General features: G+C 24.2%; 1 protein-coding gene across 2 annotated transcripts in view; it reads right to left on the reverse strand.

Moving 5' to 3' along the window:
• The window catches only part of LOC126896214 (ras GTPase-activating protein raskol-like), a 74,633-nt gene extending 62,996 nt beyond the window's left edge, over positions 1–11,637 (reverse strand). Inside the window, exons 1-2 of one of the 2 annotated variants that reach the window (XM_050668801.1) lie at positions 11,547–11,607; positions 11,349–11,463 (exon numbers count right to left, since the gene is read on the reverse strand). In XM_050668801.1, coding sequence (XP_050524758.1) covers positions 11,349–11,448 — 100 coding nt within the window. In that variant the 5' untranslated portion in view covers positions 11,449–11,463; positions 11,547–11,607. Of the gene's footprint in view, positions 1–11,348 lie in introns of both variants that reach the window. The other variant, XM_050668800.1, reaches the window with a different exon arrangement.
• Positions 11,638–11,987: the final 350 nt, after the last annotated feature.

Consider the following 11,987-nt stretch of genomic DNA (forward strand, 5'->3'; position numbering starts at 1 on the left):
AAGAAATTAATTAACATATGAAAACTTATTATATTAGTGTTATAGGAATACATAAGTTTTATTAATTAATTAAACACACTCCGAATGTATACATAATTTGTAAAATGTATAGTTACTATGTTTAATTATTTAAATAATTCATTATATTACCTTGATAATAAAGCTAAGAATAAAATAAAACAGTTTATAAAAGAACAGTAGGCGATCTATTATTTATTTATTTTTTTACAATTTTCATGAAGTAATATAACAACGAGTAAAACAAAAGAAATCGTTATTGATTAATAATATTAATTAATCGTTTTTGAATTTAAAAATAATACAAACAACTAAGTTATTAATAAGTATTAAAATTAATGAAAGGTATAAACAGGTAAAAATTCTTATAGCCGAATAAATAATATTTGTTTAAATTATGATACTTTTAAAGATGTTTTTTGATAGTGTTCACATTTATTGAAAATTTATCATATAGAAAGATTTAATATTGTTGAGAAGTAGGGGGACGATATCCTCACACGAGGCAATTTAGAGTGCGAACGAAAATGATCGTGTAAGCTGATTGAGCAAAGGCGTTTGTATCAAATTAACTATAATATTTTTGTTGGCATTTATAGAAACATATATTTCTTGATTTATTACTTTTATCTTATAAAGATATTTAAATTATTTTAAATGGTAACATTCTTATTTAACTTTCATGTATTTAAACAGAAAATGATATAATTAAAAAAATAACTTTTAAAACAGTACTTCGGAAGTTATTAACATAAAATATTGATTGGGTGTGAAGCGAAGTTATGACTATTTTTATCATAAGCCAGTTCTGTGCTGTATTTCTCCCCTGTCCTTGTATCAAAACGAGAATATTTTTTAATTTCGATACGAAACTTAGAAGATATTAATATACAATAATGACTTTTTTTTATGTCTGTTGCTACTTTTTCTCAACTCACTCTGAACCAATTTTTATCAACAATTCTTCAAAAGATCACAAATTGTATCTAGTTGAAGACATTACATTAAAAAATTTTAAAAATGTCTTTGTTCTCTGTAAATGAGAAATCTCCCAAAAAATATCGATTTTAAAATCGATGTAAACTTCGTAATTAACACATTTTTTTTTATTTAAAATTTACATAACTTTTAGAGAAGTGAATGAATTAAAAAATTTAATTTTTTACTTGGATATTTTTCTTTCATTTGGGATATATTTTTTAAATATTTGTCTCTTTACCTGCCCACAGAGGGGATTCAAAATAGCAGCTATTATACAAAAAATTAACATTTTCAACTTAACTTTTGAAAATGTTTCGGAAATACACCGATCCTTAAACATATGTTAATATTGAAGCTTATGTTACGTTCTATATTTAAAATAAAATTTGTCTAGACACCACAGACACATTGTTACACATACGTTAACAAAAAATTTTATTTTGGTGTAAAAAATCACCATTTTTCGTGTTATAATTTTTTATTTCTATTTTTTTAATTATTTTGTTTATATTTTAAGACAGATGGTAGAGTTGTCATATAATAAAGAACGGTAATTACACCCATTAAAAAAAAAATAATTTAAGTTGATATATTTTCAGAGAGAATTGTTCAGCTTCAATCCAATATGTATATTAAATGGAAGGGGGCTTATGACAAATCTAGGTAATGAAATATATGCCAACTTAATATATTTTTATAATTCCTCCGTAAAAATTACAACATTAAATTGTTAAATATAAATTTCATACTAAATTTTATTATTTTATGTATTTATTCATGTATTATACCTAAAAATCATCAAACATAGAATCAGGGCAAACTATTATATTAATAATAGAAGTTGATGTTGCTATTGGAATAATTCCACAATTCTTTTAAAAAATTATACACTGGCAACAAGATAACTTATTTAGGTTATAAACTATAAACTAAAATTTATGATTTCCGTTAAAACTTTTGTTTTGGTTATACAGCGCTACCTGTTAGTTAAACATTCGAACTAAAGTACGCTCATTTCAGTCACAGGATAGCATTCCTAGCAACATCATATTTTTAGTTTAATAAAACGGTGAGTATATTAGTAAAAATAAAATAAATTTGTATTTTAAAATGTAAAATTACTTGAAATAACCACTATAACAGTGTATTATACTATACAAGTAAGACAAAAACATACTTAAAAACAATAAATCGGTTTTTTTATTGAACTCTGATGATATATTTAAGGTTTTCTCCTAAATCTAATATACCAAAAAAAAATAATTTTTTATACTATATGTGTAATACGAAAGTTAATCGTCAACTTAAAAGTTAACATTAATGAGTTTCTGACTAAATACGAAATCGATAAGTTTATTTAGCCTTGAAAGAGTCTTCTGTTTACGATAAGCAACACATATTTTTTGAAGTAAAATTAAAAGATAAAACACATTACTTTCTATATGTTGATACAGACATAAACAATAAACTATTGAGCAACGTATTAATTAAACACTAATAATAACAGTATAATGATAACATTTTAACAGGTTAAAATGGTTACAAAGACTATGAAAATTAATGTTCATTAAAATCAAATATTCATAGTAGTTGAGTATTTAAATTAGACAATAGTAAATATACAAATTGCGCATGACTAAAAATGGTCCCAGCATGAACGGTAAATCAAAGATGAGATCATATACGTTGCCTTGTTGTTAGGATAACTTTTACACGACTGTAACTTAGGTATTGCACTGTACTATTCTATGAGTCATAAGTGCAACTGGTGATCATTAACCACAAGCACACACACACCTATTAGTTTGGCAATAACAAACTCGTATATCTCTTAATGGTCAAGGATGAAAATTTCAAGTTAACACTAGATAGTCATGACAATAACCCAAAATAAAGAATAAGCACCCACAATAATTAAATAAAAAAACTAATTGTTTTTCGTAGGCAATTTATCTTTGTTAGAAATCAGTTAATGTTCAATGTCATGACATTTTTTTCAATGATGTCTCTTTATTTTGTACTAAAAAATCTTCAAAATCTTCTTGATTGATAAAAGTATAAAATTTTTGATATAAATTTACCTTTCCCAGATATGTAGGTACATAAAAAATTAAAAAATGTATTGTTAAATTACATGTTGGTAATATGCTCTAATAAAGTTTATTTATTTTTTTAAGACGCTCGACTGAATATTCAAGAAATAATAACATTAATACAGTTTTATTAAATGTAACATTTATGGAATCTTGAATTTTTAATTTAAAAAGACCAATTATGGTTAATGAATAATTCCTATAGGTCGTCTAATATTAAAACCGAGTGGAAATAATTAAGTAAATCAATAAGCTCATCATATTTAAAATAATTTTAATAGCTACTTGTGTTAACATACACAATGAAAATCTATAAAATATTATTTTGTGTTCTTCAATCAATAAGTGTCACCTATAAGATATGTAATAAAAAATTTATCACTTGTGGCTAATTAATTAAGTAAAATTAAAACTATATTAAAAATATTATTAATTTAAAAAACTAAAAAATATTAAAAATATTAAACTCAAAGTTTTTTAAATTAATAATATTTTTAATATAGTTTTAATTTTTCTTAATATAAGATATGGTTATTTATGTCATTATTAAATTGATATTATTTTAAAATAATAAAATTTATTTTCTTAGATTCATTTTTAAAGAGTATATATCAAAAAAAAATTCAACTGAACAGTAAGATATATTATTGTTATGTAAAACTGAATCCGTTCGTACTTATAACTGTTGAATAAAAAACATATATTTTAATGAATCACTCTTTCACTTATTGATTATACAAAGTACAAAAATAATAAATTTAATTACAAAAAACTGTTTAAATTATTTCATTTGTTAACGAATAGTTAACAGTAGATAATAATGTTTCAATAGTTTGACACATATAACTAAGGACATAAAAATAAAATATTAACAAAAAATAACGACAAAGGATATTAGCTATTAAATATTTTGATGACGAACTTGAAATTGACAGTTAATTACAAATGGAAAAGTGTTACGATTTGGCCATTAATGACCTTAACCCCTGTTTTTATTGCAACTATTTATTCTTACGTTATGAAGGGTAAAGTTTACAAAGAGTATAGAGATTAATATCGATTCGCGTCTAAAGGGATGTAAAGGGAGTGAGACTGAGTGTATGCTGCACTTGTCAGTTTCCATGGAAACGAATCTGAACCCCTAAATACTACTCGATAGTACAGAAATATAAAAACAAAAATTTTTCATACATTTTTTTTGTAAAAAGATTATTAGATATTTATTAAATTTTTGAATTTTGTGTAAAATAATTTTTATTAATTCAAAAAGTGGACAATCTCAAAATATATTTAAGTTAATTGATAACTAATGAACTAAGCAAAAAGTCTAGTATCATTATTACTAATATGGTAGTGTTGATTATTATAACATACGATTGACTATTGGATAAATGTAGTATAATCGTGTAATTTCAAATAAAAATTTATTTAAAAATGTAAATATAATTATATTTGAAATGTGTCAGTATCAAATATTTTAAATTTAAGTTACGTTTAGGAATACTAAAGAATGTTACACATTCAAAATAACTTTTTTTTCAAAACAATTATTATGAGACGTCAGACTAATGTTTTTGAATTTTAGTTTAATAAATTGTTATAAAATGATGGCAATTATATAGTAATATCGGAAACGTACAGCAATAGATAAATAATACGTTCAATTCAGATTTACTAATGTTGATATTGTTTATAATTTTTACTAAATAAATTTTTGGATTGAAATTACGGGAAATTATTTTCAAAAAAAAATTATATAATTACTATTTTTAAATAAAAACATCATTTTAAGCTTTATAATTTATTTTAAAAATCAAATTATTCAATTGATAAAGTAATTTAAAACGTAATACCTAGTGTAAAAATGTCAAAACACGAGCTCTTTTAACCTAATACATTAAATTTTTATCCCATACACAATTTTACAATTACAATATAACAATAGCCTTGTTTAAAATTCAGTAATTTATAACCATAGTTCAAGTTTTAATATAAATTTTATCGTATACTACTATACATCGACTTATAATACATTTTATAATAAAGGATTATCAAAAAATTTACAATTTATAAAGTATAATTGACAAAATGGAAAAAAACTATTTGATAACTGAATGTTTCTTAAAAACGAATTAATTATTAAAGTAAAAATGTATTGTAACAACTTAACCTTTAAGATATTCGATTACTGCACGACCTTTGGAAATGTCGCTTATTTCATGTATCACATTACAGAAATGTCAGCTGATACTAATTTTCCGTGAACGACGAGTAGGGATTAAAAATATACATCATGCAGATTATTTATAGTAATTCGAATCGATAAAATATTTTGACGTCAACATTTTAGTTATAAATGCCAAAATTCAAGAAATTAGGTTGAAATAGCTTATACTTCATTATAAAAAATTAGAATTCACTATAATATAGGCCTAAACAAATATATGTTACAACAAATAATTTCGATGAAAAACTGAGAAGGCATTACTTATACCATTTTATTTTCTACACATAACAATTCTTAGCTCTGGTTGGACCAATTTTGCAGATCAATACGCAAAAAAAACCAAATTTAATTTAATTAAAGATATCCGTTTCGAAAATTTAAAAAACTCCATTATTTCAATTTTAAGACAATCAGAGTCTAGAGTAGTCTAGACCATGATTATTTAATATTTTTGAGGTCGCTGAACACGAATCTTACAGCGTAAAAACCTCAGCACGCCAGGGTTTTGATATAACCTCAAAAATCTTTTTTTTTTTTGTGAATCCTGGGCAATAGACCCATAGTTATAAAGAATGGATAGCGATGGTACAACATTATCAAACGTTCCCGAAAAACTACCTAAGGTGCTTAAATTTCATTATTTTATGAGCAAATTTAATGAATAATTTTTAGTTCTATAACAATCTTAACTGAATTAAACATTGTGGATAAAGCACTTTAGTGAGTCAGAGATATATCTGCTATCTAGGACCGCGTCATAAAACATCAAATGTATAGGAAGAACATATCCATTCTCTATCATTTATGGCCAGACTATGTTTACCTTATATTTTTGAAGTTGCTAAATCCGAGTCTATAGTCCAAAAATCGAGGCGTGCTGTAGTTTTTTTGGACTATGGATTCATAGGTAAACAGTAACATACTGATACATTTTTTCTTTCAAAATTTAAAATGTTATTTAAAATCTGTATCCTTTAATCTATATCAAATTAAAGTTTTTCAAATGAGCTATAAGATTTAAAAATAAACAATCTTGTTTTTTATGTGTGGCTACCTAAGTCAAAATTTATAATTTTTCTTTTTTAGTCTTCCTCTTTAGATCTTATTTATTTTGATTTCATTTATTATCAAAAAAAGCTTAGTCATAAAATATTAACTACTAGTTTTTAGCAAAACTTTGACAAATAAAACTAGATTACTCGCAATTAAATAAAATAAGTTAAAAAATGTTGTAACAAAAAACATATTATGTATGAAATCTGACAAACCTCGACACTCAATATTTAGTTGTTCTAGAAAGTAGCTTTTTTAAAAACACGTAAAAATAATGACATCATTTTTAGGTTTGATAAAAATATTTACAGTTAACTATTACATAAAGTAATATGGATATCTTCAATAAAAACATGTATGACATTTAGTAAAACTTACTCAAATTAATTTCCTACATTTAATAAAACGCATAACTAAATAAGTCGTTATATAAATAACCTACGTTAAAATTTGCTCGGCTAAAATTTTACTTAAGGTATTTTAAATATGTACAAGATTAAAAACGTAAAAAGTTATTCATAATTTACTATAATTCATTAAAACATATTTAATTAATTAATTTAAGTTAAAATCATGTCAACTTAATGCAGGCCATTTTATTAAGGTTCAAATGGGTCAAACAAGTTACAAATATTGTTTGACGAATGCCAACTATTTACTATTAATGCCAAATCATTTTTATCCACATATTATGTTTCAAAACCATTAATTTATAAAAATCTAATTTATAAAATATTAATTGATGAACAAAATAGTTAATGAATTTTTGTTGTAGTTTTTTATCACTAGAAAAAAAACTTTTTCTTTAAAGAAAATATGTAAATATTTGTAATCATCAGTGATTAAATATAGAAAAATTAAAAATTATCTCAAAATCGTTTGTTTTACTAATTTTAGACGCTTCAATACTTTATTTCAAAAAAGAATTAATGAAAACGTGAACCAATATTAAAGAAGTTTCTTTGTTATATATTTTCATTATTTGTCAGTTACAAACTAAATTGTGCTTCTTCTTCTTTTTTTTGTAGAGATATGTGTCCTTGTTCGTAGGTTGGAAACAATATCAAGGCAATATAAGGTTATTAGAGTCTTATACAGAGTATCATACTAGTTACAAGAAATTTGATGCGCATTTGTTAAAATGTAGGTAAATAAACTTTTATTAAATTTTGATAACGGACAGACAGTTTTTGAAGTTTCGAGTTTTAACACTAATACTTTAACAATAATTTCAGTAGCAGCCAATGTAATTAAATATAACATTTTTTGAATAATTAAGATTTTATGTAAACAAAAATTAGTAGAAGAAACGCGTTTTTACTAATATGACAAATAATTTTATAATTAGCATATGAATCTTAAAAATGTGAATATAAAGAGAAAATCTACTAAAAAAAATCATTATTCGTTTTAGAAAAATTTCGATGGAGTATATTAATTTGTACACATTATGTAAAAATATTTTTAATAAAAAAATCTCGGTTAAAATTTTGTACGAGAAACATAAAATTTATATATTTACAAATACCAGTTTGGCAAAAACAAAGCCAAAGAGAAAGCATGTCCACTATGTCCATACACACACAAAAAGCGATTGCTTGTTCAGTATAATGTGGAATAGAAATCATATTCAATATGATGTACAAAAACTATAATGTTAGTCATACACATTTGCTCATTCTCATTAACAGTTTATTCAGCTCCTACATTGATCACTTCTTCGTTTTTCTCTATCGTTTCAAAATTAGTCGTGAGTCATAATGATTTTAACACTAAACGAATCAGAACAAGTAAGATATGAGTTCTATATCTTATTTTTGAATATTTTCATCTGAATTTTAGTATCGTATAAGAATGGAATTATCATGACTTCTTTCTTAACTCTTTTATGTACCATAAAAAAACTATAAAATCATCCAGTAGATTTGAATAAAAAATATATCAAGTATAATAGCCTTTACCGGGTTTTAAACATTGTTAATTTATGTTATGAAATATTCAAGACACAGTATTACTATAGTAAAAAAAAAAAGTATATTGTTGATAAACTAATCGGAAAATAAATCAGTGTTGTAAATGTACAGCTAAAATTAATAAATAATAATATAAAACACAAACAAAAATGATTAACTCTATATGTGACATTTAGGTAGTTATTTATTACACCTACTAGTTAATAGTGATATTTTATTTTCCTCGTAATACAATATTTATCATCAATTTGAACAATTAATGAATTTAATTAATGCAAAATGAAATAGAGGAGAGATAATTTATATATTTTTTTTTAAATTCACAAATCAATTATTTTGAAACGATTCTTTTCTTATCAATTTGTATGATAATTTTTCTGTAAAATATATTTTATCAGTTTGTATAACATAGTCTGAATAATACTTGGGTAATAAAATAGATCAATATAGACTCTAGATCACATTTTTGAAATTATTATAATTAAACATAAAAAAAATTACCACTTGTTATCAACTAAATGACGATTACTTATGATTAGAATACATGATTAGATAACATTTATAATTTATAGTGAAATGCACATAGTTTATTCAACTTAAGAAAGATGGTAATCCTGTGGTACTTTAAGGTAGGTAAAAAGTGATATCATAAGAAGTAATAATGAAAAAAATTGATAGGAAAAAAACACTAATACTCATATTACACAAAACTATAAGAATCAAAGTTGCACCAATAACAATAAAAAAGATATGATACTCGAACCTAAAATTATATTTCAACATACTATAGTTTGAAATTCTAATAAAAATATTATTAAATAGTGTATCATCGAATTCAAAGTTTTTATTTACATGCAAGAACAAGTTTTTATAAAAAGTTGATTGCAGTGTTCAACAGGTATACAGTATAATAACCATACAACAGGAACTTTAAAATAACAATTTTAATGATTATATGATAAACATTTCTAGAGAAAAATCGAACACGATATTATTCCGTGTAATATATGCAATGTACTCATAGTATCAACTGGTTTCTGGAAAATTATGTGTTTTTATTTCATTCATAACCTTAGTATTTACAGTTCTTATTATTAGATATTTTGACAGATACATGCCGCTACTTTGAGCATGATTTTGTTATATTCATATCAATAAATGCATTATCTTTCAATTTCATAATTAAATATTTATATTGGTTTACAATTCAGCATATGATATTAAAATTAATAATGAATAATTACATACAAATTGGTCGGCGGACTATAAAATGATCTTTTAAGTATAAATTAAGATGATAAATTAAATATTATCATTCAAGTGACGCATATTATCTTAGAATTATTACAGAATGTAATGAAAATAACATATAATATACTTAGAAATTATAATTGATTAATGAATGCTCAATTATGATGATTCAATATTATGATATGAATTTCATAATATCGATATTATAAGAAAGTATTTTATACATTTAAATTGTAATCTGATCCGTTTAGAGTTATAAATTAGTATTTATTAACTTATTTTGATGAGTAGCCAATTATTATAATAAATGTCAACAACTTCTACACATTTCATGTATTTACTATTTATATGAAATACTTAAAATTTGAAAATCGATTATTATGTGCATATTATTATTAAGAGAAAACAAAAAACAGCAGTTATATCATCATATGAATGAATATAATAAAATTTTAATTTTAAATACGACTTTTAATAAACTTTTTTAATGTATTATATCATACAAAACAAATTGACATAATTGATTACACACTAATACATTGAAAACATTTTAAAATAAATTAAATAAAGATGTGAAATATTTAATAGATAAGGGAAAAGTATGATGATAACTTTTAGCATTTTATAAACCATTTAATAAATTTCGGTAAAATTCAAGAATTCTTCTTTAATATGTACAAACAGTAAAAATTATTAAACAAATGTTCATTTTTTTCTAGAGGATAATTTATAAAATTAAATCGTAATTCAAGATATAGGTATCTTCCTATGAACGCCAAAATGAGTGACTTAATGGGATAATGTAATTACTCCAATTAATTCCCCTAATTTTTCTACCATTTAATGCAATTTTTTTGTTTAATAATATTATTGAAATTAGAGTTTAAACATAGTGATTATAAAATTATATATATATCTATAATTATATATAAGTATAATGGACAAAGTTAAAAATCGAATAATGCAAAATAAAATTTATATAATTCGTGTGTCAAGCATTATTGCTAACTAACGTGTATATTTTGCGTGGAATTCAACTACAGTAAAATAGAAAAATTTAATACTAAGTATATTTTTCATTATAACAACAATATAACAATCGAATGTTGTAGTCATCAACAAACCGAACTGAAAAGAGCATTCAGCAACGTTGATACTTCCAAAATAATTTCAAATTTAACACATGCAAATGCTAATTTATTGTGATTTGCATTATTCTCATTAAATAATGTTTTATACAAAATTTAAAAATATTATGTTGATTTTTTTATGTTGAAGTAATTTTGTTGTTTTAAATTCCAAAGTTAATTTATTAATTATGCGGGCAAAAGAATATTATATTAGTATTCAAAGTACAATTTTACGTTAAGGATAAATAAAATAACTTTGGACAAACGGAATAACTGTTTATGAACACATTGGTCAATGCGGTAATGATTGCATTATGATAATCTACTATTAATTTTTCTTAGTCATACAGCATGACTTAAATTTAATTATATACAAACAATCTGGGCAGCAAAATTTTCAATTTAAATACTAAGACAATCGCGTTTAATTTAATTTTCACACATTTAGTATAATAGCTTTTTAACAATATTACCATTAATTTTGTAAATTAATTACCAATATTTCAATTGTTCAACGACCATTCCCACGTATTGGAATAATACGGAGAAATACCTCCATTATTATTTTAGTGACTAAAATAATAGACAATTAATAACAATTAATTTTTTTTCATTTTCTTACCGTATACATTGAGCCATCCTTCCACTCGACATGGATACACAAGTTTATTAGAACGCCTCGACCTCCTAGTGGCGGTCATCGTTGACCTGTTGAAGCTCATTGTTATGTCAAAACACTATAAAGAACACATCGCGACACTAATTTTAATAATTTGGTTTAAAACGAATTTTTATTAATTATTATTAAAACTTAACGTACGGAAATCAGATGTTTCAACGGCACACATTCGTATCACAAATGGCGCAAGGCAACGAAGAACCAATGTCACGCTCGTACGCCGGGAACGCATGAACTGTTCGAACGTTGTCGGCTGGAGACGTCAGACGCCGGAAGGCCACCAAGCGCGCGTTGCGGTGGGGCGCTCAACGACGGCGACGCACCTTGCACTTTGTCACGTCCATCTTATTGGACGTTGTCGGTTTATAGTTATTGTTATTATTTAAGTATTCTTCTCCTGTTTCTTCTACTAGCGACCGTTAAAAATTTAAATCGGTTTTGTCGTTTCCCCCCAAAATTCTCCGTTTGCGCAACCTCTTCTCCTATCGTAATTTGTTAGGCAGATCATAATTTTAAGTACATCGTCACTATTGCTACCAGTGGTGTTGGTTATTATACGGCATAACGGAGCAAAACGTCAGG

The sequence above is a fragment of the Daktulosphaira vitifoliae genome, unplaced genomic scaffold (genome assembly GCF_025091365.1).
Source record: "Daktulosphaira vitifoliae isolate Bord-2020 unplaced genomic scaffold, ASM2509136v1 Scaffold_1, whole genome shotgun sequence".
NCBI lineage: Eukaryota > Metazoa > Arthropoda > Insecta > Hemiptera > Phylloxeridae > Daktulosphaira > Daktulosphaira vitifoliae.